General features: G+C 46.5%; 1 protein-coding gene across 1 annotated transcript; it reads left to right on the top strand.

Annotated features, from left to right (window-relative positions):
- The first annotated feature begins 246 nt into the window (after window positions 1-246).
- Window positions 247-27,188, top strand: POU2AF1 (POU class 2 homeobox associating factor 1). Its single transcript, XM_003805431.5, has 5 exons — window positions 247-345; window positions 20,679-20,809; window positions 21,682-21,724; window positions 21,809-22,074; window positions 24,944-27,188. The coding sequence occupies exons 1-5, from the start codon at window positions 330-332 to the stop codon at window positions 25,256-25,258; spliced, it is 771 nt and encodes a 256-aa protein (XP_003805479.1). The 5' UTR covers window positions 247-329; the 3' UTR covers window positions 25,259-27,188.

Genomic DNA, 27,188 nt, shown 5'->3' with positions numbered 1-27,188 from the left:
GCGGGGCCGGTGCAGGCCGTGGCCGCCCGCGCTGCGCTGTTGCTCTGTCCCAGCTGGCTAGCTCCGAGTGTGGAGCACTCTGGGCCGGGGCCGCTGGGGCGCGCACAGTGGGGTGACAGGCGGCCTGGCTGCAGAAACGTTGCACCCGTGCCTGAGGTGGGAGGATGTGATGACGCGGCCCACGCAGCGGGAACCCAGGCCTTTAAAAAGCCCAGGAAACAGCCTCAGCTCAAGCGGTGGCTCCACTGGAGGAAAACACACCCCGGTCTCACATTAAAGAAGCCAAACTGTCGGCTTCAAAGAGAAAAGGCAACATCCTGTCACAGGCCATGCTCTGGCAAAAACGTAAGTGGTTTGGCTGTGGCTGTCAGACCCAAGCGAGTGCCAGCGGGGCAGGGCGATCACAGCTTGGCCTGGAATTGGGGAGCTGGTGGTGGAGGTGATGGGGCCACGGGGGGAGGGGGTCTGGGTTCCAAGCCCCGGAGCAGGGAGGGGGGAGGTGGGCGGGATGGAGCCTGGTGGAGAAACCAGCCTGTCAGAGGTGATGCTGATTTTCCAGGCTGGAGGGGAACGAACTAGTGTTCCCAGGTGGGACGGCTCAGGGTACCTCCGCTTCTGTGCATGAATCACTGTGGTGAAGAAAGGGCAGTTTATGATTCACACAACAAAAGCCAGATGTGGGATGGGTTTGGGGTTGGGAGGGAAAAGCCATGCAGTTCTTTACAGGAGGGGCTTTATTTCCATAAGCAGTGGCTCTTCAGCCTTCTGTTGAATTCCCTGGGCCTGTTTCTAGCTGAGTGACTTAGCTGTCTGCCAGGGCGTGACTTGTTCCTGTGGATACCCTGGGAGGAGTGGAGACCTGGCTTGGTGAAGCGTGTCCTCACTCGCTCCACTGTCTTGCCTTTCGTCATTCTTTTTCCCCTTCTGTGACAAGGCTTGTGCATCCCACTGCAAAGGATGCAGTGGGTTTATCTTTGGCCTTGATTTTTATCCCCGGAGTTGGATGGAACAATTGTGAACTTTATTTTCCTTTATGTGGACCAAACAGCGACTTACCTTACTAATAACTGAAATAATACAGATTATTTACAACATTCTTTTCACGAGGTAAACAGCGTCAACTCATCAGCTTCTGAGAGTTGAACCTTATTGGGGCTAGTTCTATACTTCCTCAAGCAAGAAGAATGACCAAAAATTGCTCTGTCTTTCTCTTAAAGATTCTTGGTTCCTTAAAATTCCTTTTAATTAATTTAAGTATGCTGTGCCTCAAGCAAGCTTAATATAAGAGAATCTAGATTTACAGAAGAAGATATATTAGGGAATGTTTTTATTTTATGGAAAGATACTCGATTGGATCCACTAAAGTTCGGAAAATATAACTTCATTGATTAAAATGTGACACTGTCATCACCAATTTATTGTTTGCTTTATGTCTTATGTAAATTTCTCTGGAATTAAGCTGATTAACAAGTAACACAGAAGAGTGATTTCAAAATTTCTCAGGTTGTGAAGACCCACCATTGTTTGATATCAAAAGGTCAATTTTTTAAAGAAATAAAGAGAAATGAGCTTAATTTGGGTTTGAGAGTTATGGACTCCTTCCAAGATAACTAGGAATATTCAAGAATTGTTGGCACGCAACTCTTCCCAACAGGCGATGGAGCAGCGGCAGCCTATCCTTTCTGGGACAATGGCAGCTGACCCTGTTGTGAGTGCTCTGTGGATGAGAGCAGGTGGGCATTCATCTTTTTACTGGGGGCTCCTAAGCATCTGTGTGCCCTTTCACTCAGGGCTGAATCATTTGATTTTTGTGTGAGCCCCTGGAAGGAGTTTTGCCTCAGCTCCTACCTTCTATGAGCAAGTCACTTTCCTTTTTCTCAATCCTTAGGTTTTTTGTATGTTAAGTGGGGGTAAAAATCATATCCACACTGAGGATCTATCCTTAGTAAGTGAGGTGCCACCGAAGTCATGTTCATTGCTCTGTCTGCATCAGCCTCTGAGATATGAGTTGCTTCCCTGCATTCACCATCTGCCATATTCTCCCCTCTTGGTTCCGTAGTACATTTTTTCATTTCTAATTCCTTCTAAGAGATGAACAGACTTTTTTTGTTTGTTTGTTTGTTTTTTGAGACAGAGTGTTGCTCTGTTGCCCAGGCTGGAGTGCAGTGGCGCGATCTCGGCTCACTGCAACCTCTGCCTCCTGGGTTCAAGTGATTCTCTCGCCTCACCCTCCCTAGTAGCTGGGACTACAGGTGCCCGCCACCACACCCAGCTGTTTTTTTTTTTTTTTGTATTTTTAGTAGAGATGGTGTTTTACTATGTTGTTCAGCCTGGTCTCGAACTCCTGGACTCAAGTGATCCACCCGCTTTGACCTCCCAAACAGGTGTGAGGCACTGCACCTGTCCCCCAAATTTTTTAAAGGGGATGCTGGAGGGCATGCTTCTTGCTCACACCCTGGAGACCAGTCAGATAGATCAAAACTCCATTGTAAGGGAGACCACATTGTAAGCTCATCAATGGAATAACTGGGGTGAATGTTTCCACATGTTCAGATGAACACAAATCAAAATTATCTTGAATTGTCCTTTAAGCCTTAAAGGAAAAGTAGGAGAGACCCTGGGCTCTGGACCCACCCCCTTAGCCTGTGGTATAGAGGGCACCTGGGTGACTAAACCGTGTGGGAAAATCAGTAAAAACAGGGCAGCATGTCAGCCCACTTAGAGTCACCCGATGGAAGGGCAGGGTTTGAAATCAGACACCAAGAGTGCTGAAAGGGCACTTTCTTTTTTCAGAAAACACCCTCAAGGCATGAGCTGAAATGACTGTACTATGGGGTTCTGGAAAGGGTTAAGAAAACATTCACTTTGTGAATGTTACCTCCTCCCTACCTAGCCCATGACCCTAGTTTGTGGACTAAATGTGAACCCCGGCTTTTGGTTAAGATTAGAGCATAACGTGACAAAGCCCAGAACTGCTGGCACAGAGAAGTAGAAATCTTCAAGCTCCAACCAATGGATTTGAGATTTGCTTGATGGGCCAATTGGATGAAGAAGTCACTCCATCTGTAGATTCTCTCCCTGGGTTCTGGACTTGGACCTGCTGGTCAGGTGCAGATGTGAAGAATTACCATCCCTCCCCAGCTAGTAACAGTGTAGTGGAAATAGCAGGAACCTTGGAGGGAGACAGGTCTGAAAGTTGCCTGTGCAACTTAGTTCTTTCTTTGCGAGAAGGAAATTTCCATTCATTTCCTTATCTGGGAAGTGGGGATTCTAATGTCTGCCCCCCAAGGTTTTTGTGAGAATTAAAGTAGAGAATGTAGGTAAAATGATAGCAAGTTTCCTGATAAGTAGTGGTAGGGGTGAGTTAGTACCTTCCGTCCTGGAAACCTTCTGTGGGCCCATCTTGAGTGATCAGTGTTATGTTAAATTCATATATTCTTTTCCACACTTTGATTAGAATAGTTAAAAAGCCACAGTCTAAATATTCTTGGGTGATAGGATATTGCAAAATTTTCCAAGGGTCTAAAATAGTGGTCTGCAAACTATGGCCTCTGTGCCAAATCAGGCCTGCCACTCCATTTGTAAATAAAGTTTTATTGGAACACAACTATGTCTATCATTTGAATATTGTCTAGGGCTGCTTTTGCAGAGTTGAGTAGTTGTGACAGAGACTGTGCAGCATACAAAGCCTAAAATATTTTCTCTCTGGCTTATAATAGAAAAACATTGCCAACCTCTGGTCTGAGATGATTTGCTTGGTTCTTCAGGCATTCATTTCCTTAAGATACTCAGTATCAGGCCAGGTGCCGTGGCGGGCGCCTGTAATCCCAGCACTTTGGGAGGCCAAGGCGGGCAGATCACGAGGTCAGGAGATCGAGACCATCCTGGCTAACATGGTGAAACCCCGTCTCTACTAAAAATACAAAAAAATTAGCTGGGGGTGTGGTGGCAGGCGCCTGTAGTCCCAGCTACTCGGGAGGCTGAGGCAGGAGAATGGCATGAACCCGGGAGGCGGAGCTTGCAGTGAGCCGAGATCGTGCCACTGCACTCCAGCCTGGGGTACAGAGCGAGACTCCGTCTCAAAAAAAAAAAAAAAAAAAAAAAAAAAAAAAAAAAAAAGATACTCAGTATCCTGGGGTTGTACATTGCCAACACCAATGGGAAATAAAACTTGCAGCCAATTCATTAAATAATTTGTACAATGCCCCAAACTGATTTGATTGAATTTCTTCCTTAAAAGTGATAGAACTGTGTATAATAAACTGAACTCCATTTGTTAGAAAGTGAACAAATTGGACAGTTGCTTTTTATTGTTGTTGTTTGTATTAGGGAACAATCTACATGCTAATGAAAGGCAGGCTTGACTGATTTTCTTTGGACTGGCTGATTGTCTTGGTGTCCTGTGGACTTGGCCTTGGAAAAGGAAATAATTCGTATCAGATTATTATGTCATGGATATGCCTTTGCTTTCAGACAACTTGAACAGAGCAGAGATTTAGCAAACAGAAAAATTAAGGCCTTAAAATTCTCATCAACATAGAACTCTGCTCTTCAGATGTACTCTAGGGTTCCACTAAAGAGCCAGTATTGTTTGGGAGGCAGTTAAAGATAAGTAAAATGTGTACTATGCATATAATTTTTGGAAGCCTATCTCCTACATAAATTAAAGCACAACTTACAATGAGAGGTAATTCAGGTTTCTGGACAACCTCTAATATTTCTATTCTATGTTACAACCTTTGCTTATTTAATAAGCCTAGTGAGCACCTTTACTTCTTACCAAGTTGATTCCATTGATTCAGCAGTTCTTTTTTTGAGATAGAGTCTTGCTGTGTCACCCAGGCTGCAATGTAGTGGTGCAAGATCAGCTCACTGCAACCTCTGCCTCCAAATTCAAGTGATTCTCCTGCCTCAGCCTCCTGTGTAGCTGAGATTACAGGCACGTGCCACAATGCCCAGCTAATTTTGCATTTTCATTGGAGATGGAGTTTCACTATGTTGGCCAGGCTGGTCTCGAACTCCTGACCTCGAGTGATCCACCTGCCTTGGCCTCCCAAAGTGCTGGGATTACAGGTGTGAACCACCACGCCTGGCCAATTAAGCAGTTCTTGCTGTTAAGGGCAAGTAGAATCCAAAAGAGAGACACAAATTCACATGCACCGTCTGGAGGTGAAATAAAGGACAAACATCAACCAAATACACAGATTTAATTGGTAAAAGAGCAGATGATGTTCTTGATGGATATTTTACTTCCTGCCCCTTATATTTATTTACTAAAGAAAATGCCAGATTTGTCCCCAAAGTTACTGACTCAGAAGTTTTGAAAGCTCTCTCCCAATTCACACTTGAGATTCTGTTCTTTCATGAGGAACCAAAAAAAAAAAAAAAAAAAAATCAAGTTTGCCTACAGCTGTTCATTAAATGTGTGGACATTTAATTCATAAAGAAGTCTTATAAATATTTGCTTTTAACTCTCCCATTACAAAGTGTTTTTTCCCCCTTTGACATCTTTCTAAAGTAGTTTATCTTCCCACTTAATGAAGATGTCCACCTATTTCTTCTTCTGAGCCAACCAAACCAAAGTTGGCTAATTGATTATGAACATTAACATAATTCTCACCTTTATGAAATGCTTAGTAACACTCTAGTTTTCTCATTTTTGTAGAACTGCTTGACAAAAGTGAGCCTACCTGGGATGGGGAGGCCTTCTCTGAAACCCTCTTGTCCCGCTTGTGTGATACTGGGGACAAAGCACTTGTAGGCAGGAGCCAGGGGTTTTACTTTCCATTCTACAGATAATTAGATGAGAGACCTTAAGCAAGCCACCTAACCACTTTGGGTCTCAAATGTTCTAGTGCTGGAATGGAACTTGCCTTTTCCTGGCTAATTTTCCTGGAGATTGAACTTGATTGAGGTTCTTTGCCAGCTCTAATTGCTGAGTTTTCCTGAGTGTTCATACAAAAAATAAAAGTTTAAAATCAGAAGTCCTTAATTTAATAGATGGGATTCTTCTATCTGCTTAGGGCAGTGTTTTTATACCTTGGCTACACACTGGAATGCTCTGAGGAGATTTAAGAAACACAGATGCCTGGATCTCAACCTAGAGCTTCTGATTAAATTGTCTTGGGCATTGAAGGAGAGCTGCAAATGGCTCCCAGGTGAGAAGGCTGAGAACTGCTGACCTGGAGGTTGAAATGGATGGCTTCTAATAAACCTTTGGGCATTGCTAAGAGCAGAAGAATGCTCAATCCTTTTAACAGTGATAAACAAACATCTCTGGGGAATGGAGAACTTATTTGGTGCTATGCAGTATACAAAATGTTCTGTTGGATCAGTTTGGATTACATTTGATTGCTGGTGAAGAGACCTGAAATAACGTAGATTTAAATAAGACAGTGGTGTCCTTTCTCTCACATAAAAGAAGTCCACAGTAGGGTGTTCAGGATCTTATGGAGTCTCACAGTGCCAACATCATCCCAGGCTCCTTTTTTCTTTCTAATCTGCCATCCTTGGCATGTGGCTCTTGTCCTCAAGATTTTTTTCATAGTTGCCATTTTAACTCCAGCCATTACATCTGTGAGCATCACATCTTCGGACAAGCAAGAAGAAGAAAAAGGAATAGCAAAAGATCATGCCTCCTGATCGCTGCCCCTTCTCCCTCCCAACACACAACTTCTGCTGACATCTGATGCCATTTCTATCTACAAGGGAGAATAGCATAATTGTTTAGCTGGGCACATTGCCACCCTCCATAATGCAGGGGCTGTTAGAAAGGAAGGGAAGGTGGATGTTGAGTGTAACAACTGCCAGTCTTCACTATGCTTTGAGTGCATTATCTCATTTAATCCTCATAAAAACTCCATGAAGCAGATTCTGTTGTAAGGTTCATTTTATAGATGAGGAAACTGAATCATGAAGATTAAGTTAGTAACTCTCCTACAAAGCAAAATTCATGTGAACAGACCTCAAGTGTTGGCCTGCTAAGCTGTCCTGTCTCCCTGCCACAGTGCCTGTCTCTCTCACAGTGCTTAGGAAGTATTCTTGGTAAAAGCACAGGCCTTCCATGTCAGATAAGGGACCAATGGCAAAAAAAGCCCTGCAGATGGTAGTTCATACCATGAGAACCCATTTTGTTTGTTTAACATTTACTTCAGCTTACCTGTTGAAGAAAACAAGGTCTCTGCTTGCTGCTGGGCCTCCTCTGGGGGACAGTTTGAAGATATTTTACCTATAATAAAAGGCTCAGAGAAGGACCTAGAGTTTGCCCCCAAATAACCCAGCCCTACTCTTTTCTGGGCAGTTTTAGTAGACAGCCCGATGTAGCAGGCAGCCTTTGCTGGGAGCCAAGGCTTCTGCCTCCGTGGCACTTCCTTGATTCTGAACTTTCTAGACTTTGGAAAAGTCAGGCTGCTCCTTCGTATCTCTCTCTCTCTCTCTCTCTCTCTCTCTCTCTCTCTCTGTGTGTGTGTGTGTGTGTGTGTGTGTGTGTGTATTTGTGTGTGTTTAGGTGGGGTGTGGAGAGTAAGATGTAGAGAGTAGGGTTTAACTTTGAGTTAGAGAGTGACACTTCTGTTCTTTCTTTGCCTTTAGTAGTTAAAGCTTAGCTTCTGGGGCAGGCAGATCTGAGTTTGAGTCCTAGGTTTATGCCTTACTGGTTGTGTGACACTGGCAAGTCCTTTTTCCTCCTTCTGCCACCATTTCTTTATAGGCATGCACCAGAGGTGTGACTCTTGCCTTATGGGATTGTGGTAGGGGTTTTCTGCTGTGCTTGGCATTAAGTAAACAGTCAATAAATATTAGTTGCTATTATTATTTTTCCATTCTGTCACAATCTACCTCTGAAGACAAAGGTTATGCCGGCTAATTTTAGATTACAATTTGTATGTCCTCTGAGTTCTGAATTTCTTGTGAAATGGCAGGGCACACATCTCCAGTCTTGTAACTTGTGGTGGGTTAGTGATCATGGTTACTTCTGATGATTAATCTGACCATTCTGTGATCAAACTTGGAACTCGCGTCACAATTTTCCTACCGACCTTGTAAGGTAGGGTGGAGGCAAGACTTGTACTGACTGGCAAACTCGTGTTTGTTTTTTTAATTCACAAGATTGGACTGAGTGTTTGTAATCTAGTTGTGAGCAGAATGACACTTGAAATATGCAAGAAATAGATACCGAAAACTGAAACAACAATGTGTGGCCTCCTTTTCTTAGTAACAGTTTCATTAGTACCACTTTCTGGGAAGAGCTGGTCACCAAAAGATTATAAACCAGAATCATTCTCAGACCAGGTGCTGGGACAAAAAAGGATTTGACCAGTCTTAAACTGAATTACTTTTTAATGCACTAGAAAGAGCCATACATTTCACTGGAAGACAGCAAGCCTACAGGACATTGTTAGAACTTTCCAGGACTAGGAAATGCTGAGGTGACAGAAAGGAAAGAAAAGAAGAGAGGCAAGAGAGTTGACAATAGAAACAAGTCTTAATGTTGGATGAAAGGCACACCAATTCAGGAAGGAAAGGTATAGAAGGAAAATCAACCATCTATTCATCATCCCATGCAGGTATGCATCCCTCTAGGCATCCATCCAATAATGGAATTATTTCCAGCTAGAGAAACCAACCAATGAAATAAATTATCTTCAGCAGAAGGTGGGGATGATGGAATCAGGGAAGGTGTCATGGAACATATAGCATTGGGTTTGGATCCTGAAGAATAGATGGTAATCAGACTTCTTGCTTAGATCCTGGGGTGTGCAGATGTATCTTAGGACATAAAATATTAGCACTGGGAAGAAAATCCAAGGATTTCAGGCTGATGTCTTTAACATTTTTGTTACAAACTCCCTTATTCAAACCAAATCTACTGTAGAACTTCAGTATAAGAATAAAAATGGTGCAGTTTTGGGGGGCTATCTGGAGCTCTGATTGCTCATGTTCCCCCACATTTCCCTGCCATTCTCACTCTGTTGGCACCTGCAGGCACCATAACTATATTCCAGGGTTCTTCAGGTTACAGCTGGATCCCCCTGACCTGGCAAATCTACCCCTCTTTTTAGCAAGATTCCTGCTAGCTGGTCACAGAGAGTGGCAGTGAGTGGCTGTGAAACATATTGCATTGGTCTTCATCAAGCTTTGAAGCTGTGAAGACTATGTGTTCGGTCTTTGTGGGTCGCTTGTGAATAAGGAGGGGGTAAATTCCTAAAAAACTGACCAAGTGACTTCTTTCTCAGGCTTGATACTAACAACAACTCCCCTTCTCCAATGTCTTTCATAAAGGAATCCCTTGCATCATGAGGGCCATTGGTTAGCAAAGCTGAGCATTATCCAGAAAGCTCCTCTTGACCGGCCGTGATGTCTCTCATGAATCCATTGTTAGGGCTACTCTCACTTGCGTAGGCTACACCCCAGGCCACCATGAGCCTTGGAACTTGGGCAGTTGGGTCTGACCCCAAATACAAAACTAATGCTGGGATCTGAAGAGTCCATTCTCCAAGAAAGTGGTCCTTACATGATGGTCTCAGGAAAAGTTAAGTTTTTTCAGTAAAGCTCTTTAGTCTTGAAAAGCCAAAATTAGATATTGCTTGGATCAAGGAACAAAAAATCGTATATCCATCTGCCTCCTCCAGCTGCCTAACCACAGGTTATTCCCATCCTAGCTCAGATGGGCAATTCTAGATTCAAGCCTTGATCTAATAAGGAAAGAGACAGCCCTTTCCTCTGCTGCATCCCTCACTATGGTACTGCCTTGCTATAGAATTGGGGTGGCCACTGGGGTAGGTGGACTCTCCTCATTCACCTTCTGGTCTGGGACGGTAGGTCTGGAGCTCTGTTTAGGCCCTTTCTCTTTCCTGATGCCCCACTCTCAGCAAATTTGAGGCAATGCCAAATATGTAATCCAGGAATCTGCTTTGCTCTACAAGGTGATAAAACTCCCATCTATGGGCACTGAAGAGCCCTCCCTTGCCCATTGCCACATTTCTATTCCATATGCGATATGTGCTCCTAGGTTTCTAGCCCCCTTAAGGGAGTATCTACAACATAGCCTCAGCCATGGCTGTGTCCCTGGCCTTTAGGAGATACATATAGGTTCCTTAAGGGGCTGCATCTGAGGTCAGGACAAGGGAATGCCATCATACTCTGTCTGCAACCTAATCGCTGCCATTCAAAAATATCCAAGGTTTTTCATTTCTGAAGTCATCCTTTAAAAACTCACATCTGCTGCAAACCTAATCGCTGCCATTCAAAAATATCCAAGGTTTTTCATTTCTGAAGTCATCCTTTAAAAACTCACATCTGCTGCAAACCTAATCCTCTGGTGACTTCTGAAGAAAGAAGTCTTCTGCTCAGCTCATCGTATCTTTATAAAAGGCCATTTCCAGGGTTTGGCGTCTCCTGTCTAGGATTGCTGTACGAAAGCGAAGTCTTTTACCAGCCCATCTGCAGCATCATTGGCTTCCCTGTCTCCTAAGTAGGGGTATCTTGCTGCCTGGGGATTCCAGGTACCTGAGGGATTAATTCCAGGAGCATAATGAAGGCAGGTAGAGACAGGCCTGGCAGGCAACAGAAGGCCCTGGGTATGCTGAAGACAGAGACATTCAGTATCAGGATGTAGCTGAATGGAGGCAAGTTAGGGTCACTGTACCAAGGCTACTTCTCTGATGACAGATGGGCCATGGATTGTTGGCTGAGATCAAGCAGAAAGGGCTATTTGTTGGGAGCTCATTATGCACCAGGTGTTTCATTGTGTTAATCTCATACAGTTCTCATGATTACCCTTTGAGATGGATATTATTACTTTCATTTTGCAGATGGGGAAACTGAGGCACACAATGGTTAAGTGATTTGCCAAGAGTCACACAGGTGATAAGCAACATAACAGGCTTTCTAAACTAGGTCTAGTCCCAAACTGTACCACACTGCTTCTCAATGACAAGGATTTTAGTGTTGCACTGGGTCCTTCTTCCTCTCCCAGTTGAAGAGGGCCCTCGCTTAGTTGGAGGCAGGTTATGACTTCATCAAGGGTAGCTCTAGCCTGGCACAAAAGCCTCTGCAGATTTGGATCTTAGCAAGTCACGCTCGAGACTCAGTATGGAAGCTCTGAAACCTACTGATTTCCATCTTAGAATCTGAGTTCCCTGGACTCCTCTTCTCTTGGTGGGCCGATCAGCCAAGATAGGATAGGACCAGCTAGTGACACACCCTTAGGATTCACTCAGGACCTGCCACTTAGAGTGTCTGGGACAAGGGTCTGCTCATGGTGAGGCCTGAGTCTCTGGCCCCAGACCAGCCCCTCTGCACTGGAGACCCAACAGTCATATCTCTTGCACTCACCTCTATACAGTCTCTACAGACTTGGGGCCCCAGTTTGCTGCTTGTTCAAGCCTTATTAAACCAGGTGTAGGTGGAAACCAACCAAACAAGCCAGAACCACTTCAGTTCTGAGGCAGATGCAGCTCTGTCACAGTTTGTAATTCTAAATTTGTTTGTGCAATTATTTGATTAAAGTCTGTGTACCCCACTAGACTAGACTGTAAGCTCCAAGAGGCCAAGAACCTCATCTGTTCTGCTCAGCAAGTACTTGTTCAGTGAATGCTCTGCCAGGGGTCTCTTGGTCTTGTCCCCTACCCTGGGACACAATGTATCTGAGATGGGAACCCTTTCTGCTCCGGTGACCCCAGTTTCTGTAAAAGGCAGGCAGATGCAGCTGCCTTCTCAGGTGGACCTGTCCGCTGTCATTTCAGTCGAAAAATACCAAAAATAAAACCTTGCGGGGAATTGTTTGGGTCTCTCAGTTCTCGTCACTCCTCATGTGAGAAGGCTGCTGACAAGGTTCTCGTGGACAGATCTCTCCTCTCTTGGCTGGGCAACACCATTTCTTGGGGAAATTGGCAATTGAGGGAGACTGGATCAGGGTAGTCCAAGCCCAGACTTTAACTGGAGCAAGGAAGGTTAGGATGGGGCCAGGAATCATTTGATGATTAACCTGCAGTGTCGCTCAGAGAAAAAAAAGGGACTTGCCCGGGCAGAGACAAGGCAGGCAGTGAGGCAGAAGTGGAGTGTACTTGGAATCACAGGTCCTGGGCTTGGTTGAGGACACTGTTACTTACAAGTGTAGTCGTTTGGCAAGTCACTGAACATCTCTGAGCATCAATTTCCTTCTCGGTAAAGGAAGGGAGCGGAAGAGGAATACGTTGTACTGAGCCTCTATCTGCAATCATTAGTGTCAAAATCTCTATGGAACATCATGCAAATAGGAGTGTGGTGATTTCAGAGCTCCCAAGAGTTAAGAATGTGACCAGGAAACACATGGACCTTTACCACCCATTCATTCAACAGACCTGAGTCCCTGGGAGCAGAGAATGGGTACAAACAGCCTTCTGTACTTGACCTGATCTGCAGGAGGCTCAGAGGAAGGGAGGTGTGGTGTGGAAGGTGCGGAGAGCGCCGGGGAAAGGATCCCTGGGAGTCTTGCCTGTGAGGGAAGGGTTAGAGGGCCACTGCCACGTGGAAACCTCTCGCACTCAAGGCCTTTGGCTGCCCCTACCTGCGGTTGTGGGGCGGGACACCCAGAAGTTTAGGGACAATCCAAGTAATCCTGAGGCCTTAGGGTGTAAATGCTCAGGTCTGAGCTTGGTGGAGAAGGGTGGTCTTCTGTGGGTCAGTGGGATCTTGACTTCAGCCTAATACAACCTAGAGGGATCCCTGTGACTGCCCTGGGGGTCCATTTCCTGTTGGCTATGACCTCCGTTAAGTAGGAATCACTTGGCCCCTAGACCACTTTTGTCTGGGGCTCTGTGGCTCTAAGACTGAAAAACCCTCTGCTATCACCTCCAACATACTTTAAGAGTGTCCCCTGGGTCTCGTTGTCAGGGCTCTTCTTTCTAGGTCCTGGTGGCTTGCCTAGGTCTGGGGAAATTCTCAGCGACCTTGGACCCTGGTTCAGCCTTTCCCAGGGGACCTGCCTATGGTTGATGAGTGAGATCTTCAGGGCTGATGGGAAGGAATAGTCTTTTAGAATGAGGACACAGGGAGGGCACATGTCACTGTCCCTTTATCTTCTCCACCCAGACCAGAGAACGTGAGGTCAGCCACCATCTTTGTGATCTGATACAGACATCCCAGCCTACCAAGCAAGATATTACAACTTATTCTTCAGCTGTCCAGCAGCCTTGCAGGCAACATCAAATTGTACATCAATCATGGTTCCCCTTTCTCTCATGTCTTCCAACCACCTTTAAAGTCACTTTTCTCCCCCTGCTGTCTTTTTCTCCTCTGTCCTGGGTATCATCCAGATTGCAGGATATATGAGTGATGTGTTTATAATTCCTGGCTGCAGGGTCCTCTCAGTTCAAATGTTAGTGAATGGAAAGTCTGCGTTTACATGCATATGGGATTTCTTTGTTGGCCTACATTAAACAACAACAACAAAGGTCAACTAAAATATAGTGTAAATGAGCGGGAAAGCCTTTCTGTAGTGTGTCAAGTCCAACCTTTGGCCAAAACCCAACTTCTTTCTTCCTGTTTGGAAAAAAAATCAGCCATTGTCCATGAATGGAAAGAACAAATTTGAAAACTTTGACTCAGACCGTCACTGTAAGAAAAGCACCCACATTAGTGTTTCAGTTAAAGATGTGAATAATCCTTTAGCCAACTGGAGTTAATGTTCTCTAGAAGTCCTTGGGCCACAAGTACAAACAAAATTCTTTGCATGAAAATGTAAACAATTCTTTTTTTTTTTTTGAGATGGAGTTTCGCTCCTGTCGCCCAGGCTGGAGTGCAATGGTGCGATCTTGGCTCACTGCAACCTCTGCCTCCTGGGTTCAGGTGATTCTCCTGCCTCAGCCTCCTGAGTAGCTGAGATTACAGGCTCCTGCCACCGCACCCAGCTAATTCTTCTATGAAAATGTAAAGAATTCTTTATACGAAAGTGAAAGGTGACAACGACTATTGTGACTTCATTTTCAGTTAGAAGCCAGGGCAAGTTTGTTGGCCATAGTCTTGAATTCCTATTGTTTGATTAGTTTTGCTACAAATAAAGAGAAAATCATATTTCTTCTCAGTGGGGTTTTTTTTCCTTGAAGATTCAACAGCAGAAGACATTTCCATTGATTACTTAGAGTGATCAACAGTGTGTCACTATTAACGGTGTGTCACATGTCCTTCTGGGCTAGGGGCTTTTATCTTGCAAAATGGCCTTGTATGGCTACAAGGTTTACCTGTTGTTTAGGTAAGTTCCTAAAAAATTGACCAAGTGACTTCTTTCTCAGGCTTGATACTAACAACCACTCCCTTTCTCCAATGTCCTTCATAAAGGAATCCCTTGCATCATGAGGGCCATTTGTTAGCAAAGCTGAGCATTATCCAGAAAGCTCCTCTTGACCGGCTGTGATGTCTCTCATGAATCCATTGTTAGGGCTACCCTCACTCACATAGGCTGCACCCCAGGCCACCATGAGCCTTGGAACTTGGGCAGTTGGGTCTGACCCCAAATACAAAACTAATGCTGGGGTCTGAAGAGTCCATCCTCCAAGAAAGTGGTCCTTACATGATGGTCTCAGGAAAAGTTATGTTTTTCATAAGGCTGTCTTTGGTCTTGAAAAGCCAAAATTAGATATTGCTTAAATCAAGGAACAAACAACTGGATATCCATTTGCCTCCTCCAGCTGCCTAACTACAGATCATTCCCATGTTATTCCTATGCTAGATCAGATGGGCAATTCCAGATTCAAGCCTTGATCAAATAAGGAAAGGTACATTCCTCTCCTCTGCTCCATCCCTTACTGTGGTGCTGCCTTGCTGATTTGAGGTTTAACCAGTCAGTTGTGAATGGAGAGTACTCTCAGTAGGTGAGATGGTGGGACGGAAATGCATGCTTATCCTGCAGCCCACCTCGCCATTAGAGCAACTCTCTTAACTGTTATCCACCCTGGTGCCTGGCCCTGGCAGCTCATGGGACATCACAAGAGGACAATGGCTGGGAGAAGGGCCTTCTCTCAAGGGTGCCTTGGAGGCTGTTTTAGGGAATGAATGGCTTCTGACATGGGCTTTCTTAAAGTTGCCCCAGAAGAGAAGTTACCATTGACCAGGCCCTAGGTGTTTGCTTAGCTCAGAGCCATCAGGAGGATCTTAGCTCCTTAGATGAGCAGCTCCTGCACTGTGGTGTGAACGTGGTTTGCAAGGTGCCATTAAATAAACAAGTGCTGACAATTTTGCATGTTTCCTGGGTGATATTTTATTATACTTTCATCAAGGAACTGGAGCACCATATTTATTTAAATCAGTACACTCCATATGTTCCTAGCTTGGTGCAAAGCAGGCACAAATGTCCACATGCAGCCAGGGTGCTGACTGAGGTGACCAGTTTGCTTGAGTTTTCATACTCTGCACTCTCCAGTGGAACAGCAGCTGCAGGACTCTTATTTTTGTGATGTGGAGCATGTCTGGGTGTGTGGCAGGGGGAACTGAAATAGTCTCTGCTGACTTTTTGTACCTACAGATTTTGTTTCATTGCTCATTTTGGAAAAGGGAAGCCCTTATAGGGGCCAAATTAATGGTTTTTCTGTAAATGATTTTTTTCCCCCCTCAAACTCCATTGGCTTGACTTCCAGTGGTATAGAAAGGCAATATGGTGAACTTCTCAGCCCGAAAAAGGAGATCTCCAATCAGGGCCGAGAGGCTCATGCTAAGGTGGAAAGATTTTCCTCCGTGATGGACTCTTGGATACCTACGGGAGACTTAAAAGGCCCTCAGACCACAGGATTAATGGTGAGAAAGCTTCAGGCTTTGAGGGTGAACTACTTGGAGTTACAAGTTAATCGGGAGCTTATTAAAATCTCTGGAGAACTCTACTGTGGGAAATTGGGCTTCTATCTTCTCTGCTGATATCTTATTATTTCAATCTCTTGGTTTATTTTCTTTGGATTTTTTATTATGATTTTAAGAAATTATTTAAAAAGTTAAAAATATTTCTTTTACATATTCCAGTTTAGTTGTTTTGAAGTTAATTCAGGGATCCGGGATCCCCAAGGTGAGGCAATCGTGATTTTAGACAAACTTTTTTCCTCTCCCAAATTTGTATTTGTGGGCTCAGTTCTCATGCTGGTGGCAGTAGGGAGCTCAGTGTTTACTGTGGAATTAAAAATGTTTATTGTTGCTGCACATAGGTTGGTGTGAAAGGTACCAACTGCAAGTTTCAACTTGCAAAAACACTTGGCCGTTGGGCTCCTTTGGAATCGTCTTGAAGCTTCAGATTCTGATATTTCATGAGCACTTTGCAAAGTCACTATGAGAAGCACCCTCCTTCTTACCTGCTCAGCTGGAGTCAGTTACAGAATTCCTTGGCAGCTGGCTGTGGACACGTGCCGGGCAGTCAGGAGACCCTTGGGAGCTGTGGGAGTCCTGCAACGTCAATAGGAAGAGGTGGGGACTTAGAGATTGCTCCACATATGGTCTGTTGTGCCAGGGCACACCTGTTGACACTGAGTTCCAAGGAAGTCCAGACATTAGAGGGTGATACTCTCTGTCCACAGCACCTCCACCAAGCGCCCTTTGTTCATTGACTTAGAAACAGTAGGAGGCGGGAAGCCCTCTCTTGACAAGATCCTGGAAGTGGCCAGCTGGTCCCTTTCCAGCCAAGTGTGTGGTGTGTCCACTTCCTGGGAGGGACTGGGACCAGGAGGCCTCTGAGCCCTTCCTCAGAAGTGTACATGCAAACAAGAGGGGGCTGAGCCATACACCTGTCTCTGAGATGGTCTGAGATATGTGCATATGGGATTGAGCCCTTCTTGTTCCTCAGCTGAATTAAGAGGGTGACCACAGTGCTCAGACCCCCCCAAGTAACCCCATTTCCCAACTTTCTCTTGAGTACACAATGCCTCAGACTGTACTTTATGCCTAAGGAATAGCTGAGAACCCAATTGAAGACAAGTGTGAACTGCAGGATATGGTTGTGAACAGAACTGATGTGTGCAACAGCATGGATGGAACTGGAGGACGTTACGTGAAGGGAATAAGCCAGGCACAGAAAGACACAATTCTCATGTTCTCACTTGTATGTGGGAACTACAAATTCACACAATTGAATTCATGGAGATAGAGAGTAGAATGATGGCTACCAGAAGCTGGGAAGGGCAGCAGGGGGAGTGGGAGTGGGGATGACTTATGGGTACAAAAATATAGTTAGATAGAATGAATATGATCCAGTATTTGATAGCACAACAGGGTGACTATAGTCAACAATAATTTATGGTACACTTAAAAATAACTAAAAGTATAATTGGATTGTTTATAACACAAAGAGGTGACAAATGCTTGAGGGGATGGGTGCTTTATTTACCCTGATGTGATGAGTGTGCATTGCATGCCCGTATCCAAATATCTCATGTACCCCATAAATATATACACTGACTATGTACTCATAAAGATTAAAACCAAAAATGCTGACGTGGCCATGGGGTGACCCTGAGAAAGAGTGAGTTGAGTGTGGCAGGGCAGGTGCCCTGTTCGCTGACACGTCAGATTGTACCTGGGGCCTGTGGTCATCGCTGGGCACCACCCAGCAGTAGGGAAAGTGGCAAATGGAACTTGTGCAAGAGTGACTCACCCAGAAGGAAGGTGGGGAGACTAAAACCATGTCATTTAGAAATAGCTGAAGGAATGAGAAGTCCCTTCAGACCTAGGGGGACACCTGGTATCTGTCCTCAGATTTCGGAAGGGAATATTACTACTAATACTCATGATAATCGGAGCTTACATGTATTAAATGCTCTGTGCCAAACTCTATTCCAAGCACTTCACATGCAAATCTTAAATTACCCTACAACATACATACCATTATGATCTTCACTTTATAGATGAGACAGCTGTAAATGGACTAAGAAATGTGAGTTTCATTAGAAGGTAATGGAGGGAAATATGGCATGTGTTACCATAAGTTAGCCTCAGTAGGAGGAAGAGCTGTCTGACATGATAATATCCCCCCAAAAGGAAGGTGGAAATGGCCAGAAGGAAGATAATTAAAACCACATGTATTGAGCATCTACCCTATGCCAGACATGGCCTTTGGAGCTCCCCATGTATTATTTTGGTTAATCCTCACAACCACTGTGTGAGAGAAGAATTATTATTCCCGTTTTACAAATGAGGAAATTGAAGCCCAGAGACATTAAATAAATCTAAGAACTTTCCACCAGTAAGTGACAGCCCAGATTTGAATACAGGTATGTGTGGTTCTCAAGTCTACTGTCATTGGTGTTCAGAGCAAAGGTGGAGGTGCACAGGTGGCCCCGGGGCACAGAACCAGGCTGGTTCCCCTGCTAGACACTCCTATAGCAGCCTGAATTTCACAAGTTGTGACGCATTCATCTGCTGGTAACTTTTGTTGCTTGTCTTCCCCGTTAGACTGCAAGATCCACGTGGGCGGGGGCTGCATGGGTCCTGTGCAGTGCTGTACTCCTAGGCACTAGAAATATTTGAAAAAATGAATGAATACCAGTAGAGATCTCTTGTTCAGACAGGGGAAGTTAAAATAAGGATAATGAATCTCCTATTGGGATGTTATCGGGAGATTCTTATGTTAAATTAGGAATGGATTATCAGCAGTTGTAATCCCAGTATATTTTCAGAAATACCGGACAGATTTTTTTTTTTTTTGAGACAGAGTCTCTCTCTGTTGCCAGGCTGGAGTGCAATGGTGTGATCTCAGCTCACTGCAACCTCCACCTCCCAGGTTCAAGCCATTCCCCTGAGTCAGCCTCCCAAGTAACTGGGATTACAGGTGCCTGCCACCACATCTGGCTAATTTTTTGTATTTCAGTAGATATGGGCTTTCACCATGTTGGTCAGGATGGTCTTATTCTCCTGACCTTGTGATCCACTCACCTCAGCCTCCCAAGAGAGATTTTTATACATACAGATTCCTAGGCCTATATCAGCCCCCTAGAATCAGACTCTCCTGGAGCAGGACCTGTACCTGTATATTGCATCATTTCCTGGTTGATTTGCTACCTGGCCAGCTGAGGGACCTTGGAGGATGGGTCTAAAGTCCACCTGAGATACTGGGATTCCTGACCCCCAACATCTGCCCCTGGGACTCATTTCCCACTTCCTGTTGCCTCTGCCCAAGCTTCTCTCTGCCTTCTGGGCTTCAAGGCCAGGCCTTGCTCGTGGCTGGAGCCTGGAGGGGGGTCTGGCGCCGAGTCAGGCATGGGACCTTATCAGCTGGGTATTTACTGAGCAAAGTTCAACCAGGGCAGTGCTGCAGATCCGGGTTTAACAGATACCTAGGCTTCCGGGACTTTGATTCAGAGCCCAGGTCCCTGGGGCCCTTATCGGTGGATAATAATGGGCTGCCTGTGGAAGTCCTAAGGTCTAGTGTTTCTTGGCTGACCCAGGCCTGCTCTCTGAGAGCCCAGGACCCCTAGGCCACAGGCTGTCTAGGTGGGCAGCTTGTTGCTTCCCAGCCACGGCTGCTTTTCAATTGCTCTCCCAGGCCAGGAAGGGCCCTATGCGCTGGCTCTTATTTGGGTCAATGCTTTGGTTTCCTGGCTTTGATGGCAAGAGGGGAAGGAAACCTTCCCTCAGCAGCAGGTGGACACTGTCTGGCCCCAGGGTACATGGATCACCCTTGGGTAATTGTCCCATGCCCTGAAAGTCACTGAGAACCTGGGAGCCACTTGCCTCCATCCTAAAGGTGTAGGAGAGGTGAAGGGAAGACAAATGGCAGCGTGTCTTAAAGAATCACCCAATCGATTAATCAATAAGTATCAACTGAGCTTAAAACGCATGGGCATGCCACTGGGAAGACATAGAGAAATAAGGTACAATAACTCACCTTGAGACGTTTATAATCTAGTTGTGGGTATAAGACACTTCCATCAAAAAGAATAACTATTACATAATAGACTGAATTTTTTTGAATGCCTACCCTGTACCTGAATTTATTTGAGGCATATACTGTTCTACCAATTTCCCACATCAAGTGACTTCTCTCAATATTCCTTTGATAAAGAAACTGAAGATTAAGAGGCACAGAGAGGTTTAGTAACTTGCCCAGGATCACACAGGAAGGTGGTGGCAGGGGCAGGATTTGAGGCCTGTGCTATCTGGCTCAGAGTCCCTGCTCTTATGGCTGTCCTCTACTGCCACCTATGATGAGTACTAATCAGATCTGGAAATGTTTGAGAGGCTGTAGAATGTGGAAATTCCTCAGGCTGCAGGGGTCAGGCAGGAGGGTTGCATTTGTCTTGTGTCAGCAAGAATCAAGAGGTTGGAAGAAGTGAGAGGGAATTCTGACCACGGAAAACCTCAACCACAGATGAGGAGGTGAGACACGCAGGAACACGTAGAGAACACAGACAGACCTTCTGGTTGGAGACAGGGTTTGTGTAGTAGGGAGTGTGCAAAGTGGTGAGAAAAATGGGTTCGGATCTCATTCTGAAGACTGTCCAATTCTAGGACAAGGAGCTGGGCCTTCGTTGTCTGGGTGCAGGGGACTCACAGAAGGTTTGGGAGTAGGAGGAGTGACAATACTGGAGAGGCATTCTAGGAAGTGTCACGTGGTTCTCCGTGTTCAAGCACGACTTAGGGGAGCAGGCAGATCCATGAGGAAATGAGCACTTTGGGGTGGGGGCTCGTCTGAGAAGGACCATGGGCTCCAGGGACATTGCTTTTCACAGCCACAGCTCCGGAGCAAGCCCCAGCCCCGGCCCGGCCATACCAGGGCGTCCGTGTGAAGGAGCCAGTGAAGGAACTGCTGAGGAGGAAGCGAGGCCACGCCAGCAGTGGGGCAGCACCTGCACCTACGGCGGTGAGAGTTTGTGTGTGTGAGAGTGTGAGTGTGTGTGTGTGAGAGAGAATGTGTGTGTCAGAGATAGTGTGAGTGTATGTGTGTGTGAGAGTGTGTGTATGCGTGTGTGTATGTTTGTGTGTGATAGAGTGTGTGAGTGTGTGACAGTGTGAGAATGTGTATGTGTGTCAGTGTGTGAGAGTGTATGTGTGTGAGGGAGTGTGTGTGAGTGTATGCGTGTGAGTGTATGTGTTTGTGTGTGATGGAGTGTGTGAGTGTGTGATAGTGTGAGAGAATGTGTATGTGTGTCAGAGTGTGTGAGAATGTATGTGTGTGAGGGAGTGTGTGTGAGAGTGTGTGAGAGTGTGTGAGTGTGTGAGTGTGAGTGTGAGAGTGTGTGTGAGAGAGTATGTGTGTGAGAGAGTGTGTGTGTTTGTGTGAGAATGTGTGTGTGTGCAGGCAGATGGCTTGGGAGGTGACCAAGAGGATCAGGCAGGAAGGAGTGCAGGTCCCTTGGTGGAGGCTGCCAGGGATAGAGCTAGGGTGGAGCAACTGGGATGAGGGATCAGGGCTGGCTCAGCTGGCCCACCGAACACAGCTACTGTCAAGGCCTGAGTGAGCGAATGACTTGCATACCCTGGTGTGAGTTGGGGGCTCCCCCTGAGAAGAAGAAGACACCAGCTCCCTGAGCGCACAGACTTCCTGCTAAATAGAAACGCAAATCTCTCAAGTGTAGGTGGTGATGGTTGGGATACGGGGTGGGATGTTTTGTTCTAACCAGAGAGATTCCTATCTTCTATTCTCCTGCCCCGAGGCCCTCTGGGCAAGTTCTCTGCACAGGGCCAGTTGACGATGGCTAAACATTGACCCTGGTCTTCTCCTCTCCTCTCTAGGTGGTGCTGCCCCATCAGCCCCTGGCGACCTACACCACAGTGGGTAAGAGTGCCCCGTAGCCCTGGTGGCCCCCAGGCCTCTCATCTGGGTGGCATCTGAAGTTCTGTAATTTCCTTCTTCCCACAGGTCCTTCCTGCCTGGACATGGAAGGTTCTGTGTCTGCAGTGACAGAGGAGGGTGCCCTGTGTGCCGGCTGGCTCTCCCAGCCCACCCCGGCCACCCTGCAGCCCCTGGCCCCATGGACACCTTACACCGAGTATGTGCCCCATGAAGCTGTCAGCTGCCCCTACTCAGCTGACATGTATGTGCAGCCCGTGTGCCCCAGCTACACGGTGGTGGGGCCCTCCTCAGTGTTGACCTATGCCTCTCCGCCACTCATCACCAATGTCACGGTATGTCACACAAAGGCAGGACTGCACCTGCCCATGCTGAGTGCACCCTTTTATAACCAGAGCTGACTTCTCGACCCTGATCTTCCTTGCTATTGATTCTCAAGATAATCAGGTCATCAAAGCTCGCCTTGGTCTCCATGGAGGCCTGCTCTGATTCTCATTTCCTGAGATACCTTCCACAAAGATGTCTCGCAGCCTCTCTTGTCATACTTTCTGCTCCTCAGGACTGGGGAGGTCTTCTCTGATTCCCTGTTCTAAATCTCCCCAGCTTCCCTGCAAGCAGTGAGTCTTGGTTCTGAGTTGAAGTTTTTAGTGAATGTGGTACCAGGCGAGATCTACATGGGGTCTTGTGTTGGAACTAGCCTTTCATTTCTATTCAGATAACTTAGGGAGTGATTGTTCACTTAATAATGGGGTTTAACAGAAGATTTCTAGGCTGAACAACAGGTGATATTTTTGATGGTGTCAGACCCATGTGTGGGGTAATTTTTTAAAGTTCTGTCTCTACTGTCAGATTGCCTTGTTCAAATCCCTGTCCCTTCACTTACTAGCTATGTGACTCTGGGTTTAGTGACTTAAAACTCTCTGAGCCTCAGTGTCCTCATCTGTAAAATGGGAATACCAAGAAAAGGGTCGTTGTCAGGATCAAATGAAATAATGAGTGTGGAGGGCTTAGCACAGTGTCTGGCATACAGAAACCACTAATATATATTAGTTATCATCATATCAAAATCTGCTAACATTAACCAAGGGCTTGATGGGAAAGGAAGAGCCTCTTCCCCCAGGAATGAAGGAAGGAAGGGAAATAGATTTATGTTAATGATTCCTGTTCGACTAAAGGAATGGGAATTTTGCAAGTATTCAAGGGCAAAAAGACCTGTGGTTACAGCTGTATCCAGCTCCAGTCCAGGGAAACCGTGGGAAGTAGAGCTGGGCCTTGAGCAGTCCCAGAGCCCACCTTCGATGGTGGTGCTTGCTTTGGTCCACCTTGTCTCTTCCATTTCCCTCCAGGGTCCAGTGTCATCCTGATGCACCTGCCCCTGCCTCCAAGCACCTTCTATGAAAGGCCTGCAGAAGCCCTTCCCTCCCAGGTCCACCTGCCTACCCAGCAAACCAATTTTGGAGCCTGGATGATGATAGATAAGAAGGAGTTAATCCAACACCTCTCCCAGGCAACTCATTTCCATGTCAGAGGCCTGGGGTGAGGGTGGTGGGTGGAGGACTCATGGCTCCCACCCATTTCATTACCAAGGATTCCTTTCGTTATTTATCCCCTTTCATCATTCCCACCTTCTGCTTTGAAAGGTTCTGTATATCAAACAAACAGTATTCATTAAGAATTAATTTATTTGTTTTGCCATTTTGTAAATTAAGTCATCAAAGCTGGCTAGAGCTGTAAGTCCACACTCCTGATCAGCAGAGATAAGACCTGCTGTGTGCTGAGTGGAAGTAATTGTATTCCCGAGCAAAGAAACCTATAGTTACAGGTTTATGACTGGGAAATGTAGAATTTCCATCTGGATTTTTGAAAAGCTGGGAATCATGAGGCTTTCCCGGATTCTGTCTGGTTTCAGGACACTGGGATGGGGACCACTGGCTTAAGTCAAAGGAGAGGAAGTGATTATGCTGTGGTGGGGTGTACACCTCAGCCCGGATTTCGGGAGGCTGGAAGGCCTCTGAGACCATTTCCAGCTCTATCATTCTATGCAAAAACACCCTAAAGCCTTGCTACTCAAACTCTTGTCCCTGGACTGGCCACATTGGAGTCCCCCTGAGATCTGATTAGACATGCAAAATCCCAGGCCCCACTCTAGACTTCCTGTGCCAGAAGCTGCGTTCTAACAAGATCCCCAGGAGGTTGAGAAAAGCCCTGCCCTAAATGATTCTAACAGTTTGCTGTCAAGACACAGTGACAGTAGGAGGGATATATGACAGGGGAGACAGGGATGGTAGGGGGAGATTTTGGCCTCCCTCTCATGAATCCATGCAGAGAGCATCCTCTTCTATCTGCTTTCCTCAAGTGTGAAAAAAAAGTAAGAATCCAGGTCCCGCCTCTGTTGCAGGCCTGATCTGAGGTTTGTGAGGGCAGTCGCCGTGCAGGTGAGAGGTATGACTCGCAGAGCATTCAGGAGAAGGACTCTAACACTTGGAGGGTCATGGGGGGTGCCCATAAGTGGGATGGCCATGGAGATCAGCTCAGAGACAGAGGACGATGAGGATGTGGAAGGCACCAGGCAGCAGCAGGAAGGAAGGCCAAGTTTGCTGACAAAGCAGTGCTTCCCCCATCTGGGGATGGCCAGGCCTCCCCATGCTGGCCACCACTAGAGGGGTGGGAGGTGATGGAGCTGTGTTGGCCCAAGGGGACCTCCAAAGCTGTTGTGTGGAGCCCGGACTGTCTTTGTGTCTGGGCAGGACAGTGGCCACCTTCCAGATACAGCTTCCAGGCTGTGGTTTAACATGTATTTTCACAGATTTTAAGATGCATATATTTTTAATGTTTTAAGATCTCTGAAATAGAAATGAATTTTGTATTCAACGAAACCTGGAAAATCCTCTCTAATTGGCTTAACCCAATGAGTTCATTACTATTTGTATTCTATTTCGTAGATGAGAAAAATGAGCCTTCTGAGCAGGAAGTGGCCTGAGCAAAGACATATAGCTAGGAAGGGTCAGGGTTGGGGCTGCGGTTGAAGTCAGCCTGGCTCCTCCCTTGGGGAAGACTTTGAGCAGGAGGAGGTGGAGCCCCATGAAGTGAGAAACCAGGAAAGGGCAGAGTTGAAGGGGGAGATGGAGACCCCTCTAAGGGCAAGGATGGGTGGCTGGGTCTCCTGGGGCTGCTAACCCTCTGTCACGTGTTTTCCTGTCACAGACAAGAAGCTCCGCCACGCCCGCAGTGGGGCCCCCGCTGGAGGGCCCAGAGCACCAGGCACCCCTCACCTATTTCCCGTGGCCTCAGCCCCTTTCCACACTACCCACCTCCACCCTGCAGTACCAGCCTCCGGCCCCAGCCCTACCTGGGCCCCAGTTTGTCCAGCTCCCCATCTCTATCCCAGAGCCAGTCCTCCAGGACATGGAAGACCCCAGAAGAGCCGCCAGCTCGTTGACCATCGACAAGCTGCTTTTGGAGGAAGAGGATAGCGACGCCTATGCGCTTAACCACACTCTCTCTGTGGAAGGCTTTTAGGCGTGGCTCCCACCTGAGTCCTGTTCCCTGAAACTGGGATTTTAAAATGAGCCTGGAATTGAGCCCCAGGTTCATGCTTGTTTGGAGTAGTCATTTCATGACTACACTTTCTATGCACAGCTAGAATTGTAGACCTGTAAACCTTCCTTCCCTTCTTCCTTCCCCTCCCTCCCTCACTTCCTCCCTCTCCCCCATCCTTCCATTCTTCCCCTCCCTCCCTTCTTCCTTTCCAACTCCTTCCTTCCTTTTCCTCCCTCCCTTCCTTCCCTCCTTCCCTTCTCCCTTTCCAACCCCTTCCTTCCTTTTCCTCCCTCCCTTCCTTCCCTCCTTCCCTTCTCCCTTTCCTTCTTTACCTCCCTCCCTCCCTCGCTTCTTCTCTCTTTCTTACTTCTTTTTTCAATTCTGTTCCATTTTGGGAGGTAATTATAGGGATTTTAGCAATAACATTTTATGTCAAATGTTGCCAAGTCTGTGGTCCATGGGCTTTCATTTCTGTCACATTTCATTTCTTGGAAAAGGCCTCCTTCCTCCAGTGCCTGCTGAACCGTCTTAGGGTCACTCACACCCTCTGTAATTTTAAGACGTATGTGGTGGCCGGCGGGAAGACCAGCCCTGACAGCACCTCCTGAGAAAGTCAGCCAAGGGCCTACCCTGATGCCAGAGTCCTTGAGCTGTCAGTTCCCACAGTTGCTCCTTTGTTTGCTCTTCTCAGCCTCGGCCAGATTTACAGTCCAGGCAGCAAAATCTCAAGGCCTGGGGCTCAGAGTAGTAAGGGGTGGGAAGTGGGTGGCAGGGAGAAAAGAACATCAGGGTGGGTGGGGACAGGCCAGTGACGAAGAGAGGGACAGAGGAGGGATGGGAACAGGCTGTGCATCTTAGTTGGAGAGAGAGGTGTGGGAGGAAGCTTGAGTTTGATGCAGGGAGGAGGAAGGCTGAGGAATGACTTGGCTCCAGATTACTTGGTTATTAAGAAGAACAATAAACTAAAGGAAAGCATTGCTTGAAGAGATGGTTTTGCTGCTCTCCTTGAGGATACGTGCAAGGGAAGTTGGGCTGTTGTAAACAGGGTGAAGGGTGTGTTTGGCCGGCCATTTCTGTCTCACCTCTAGGCCCTCTGCTGGTGCTGTGGAGGCCAAGACCCCATTAAGCCTAAAGGTGATGGGTCCTCGCCTAGGCTTAGTGCTACCATGTGGGTTTTGTTTCTTTCCTTCCTTCCTTCCTTCCTTCCTCTCTCTTTCTTTCTTTTTTTTGGTTTTGTTTTGGGACGGAGTCTCACTCCATTGCCCAGGCTGGAGTACAATGGTGCGATCTTGGCTCACTGAACCTCTGTCTCCCAAGTTCAAGTGATTCTCCTGCCTCAGCCTCCCGAGTAGCTGGGATTACAGGTGCATGCCACCATGCCCGGCTAATTTTTGTATTTTTAGTAGAGACGGGGTTTCACCATGTTGGCCAGGCTGGTCTCGAACTCCTGACCTTATGATCCGCCCGCCTCAGCCTCTCAGAGTGCTGGGATTACAGGCGTGAGCCACCGCACCCAGCCTTTTACCATGTGGGTTTCTTTAGTGTCTTAAAAGCATCCATAAGCCACCATTCTGTGGAGCCAAGGCCCCCTCCACTCAAACACCCTCCCTCCTGGGGACTTCTGGAGCCTCAGCCAGAAGTACCATTAGGTTTAATTTTAATTTGTTTTGCTGGAGAAACATCAGGTTTGTAGGAGACTGAGTTGTTAGCAGGTGTGCTTAGCTCTTGATAGTGAACGTGTACCTTGGGAACTGGCTCACCCACCTGCTAATAGCACCATCGTCACTATTAAGCAGACATTTCAGTTGGTAGAATCCATGTAGAAGTCATGGACTTTTCTGGGAAATGACTTTTCTGGGAAATGACAGTTTCTTTGACATATTTTCTTTGCCCACTTTAAATAAAAACT

The sequence above is a fragment of the Pan paniscus genome, chromosome 9 (assembly GCF_029289425.2).
Source record: "Pan paniscus chromosome 9, NHGRI_mPanPan1-v2.0_pri, whole genome shotgun sequence".
Lineage (NCBI taxonomy): Eukaryota > Metazoa > Chordata > Mammalia > Primates > Hominidae > Pan > Pan paniscus.
This window is presented reverse-complemented; position numbering and strand designations above follow the sequence as displayed.

What these genes read in the sequence shown, in the direction of transcription:
- POU2AF1 (XM_003805431.5), top strand. An exon ending in GGCGACCTACACCACAGTGG is followed by an intron (nt 21,725 to 21,808) that starts GTAAGAGTGCCC and finishes TTCTTCCCACAG; the next exon opens with GTCCTTCCTGCCTGGACATG. An exon ending in CACTCATCACCAATGTCACG is followed by an intron (nt 22,075 to 24,943) that starts GTATGTCACACA and finishes TTCCTGTCACAG; the next exon opens with ACAAGAAGCTCCGCCACGCC.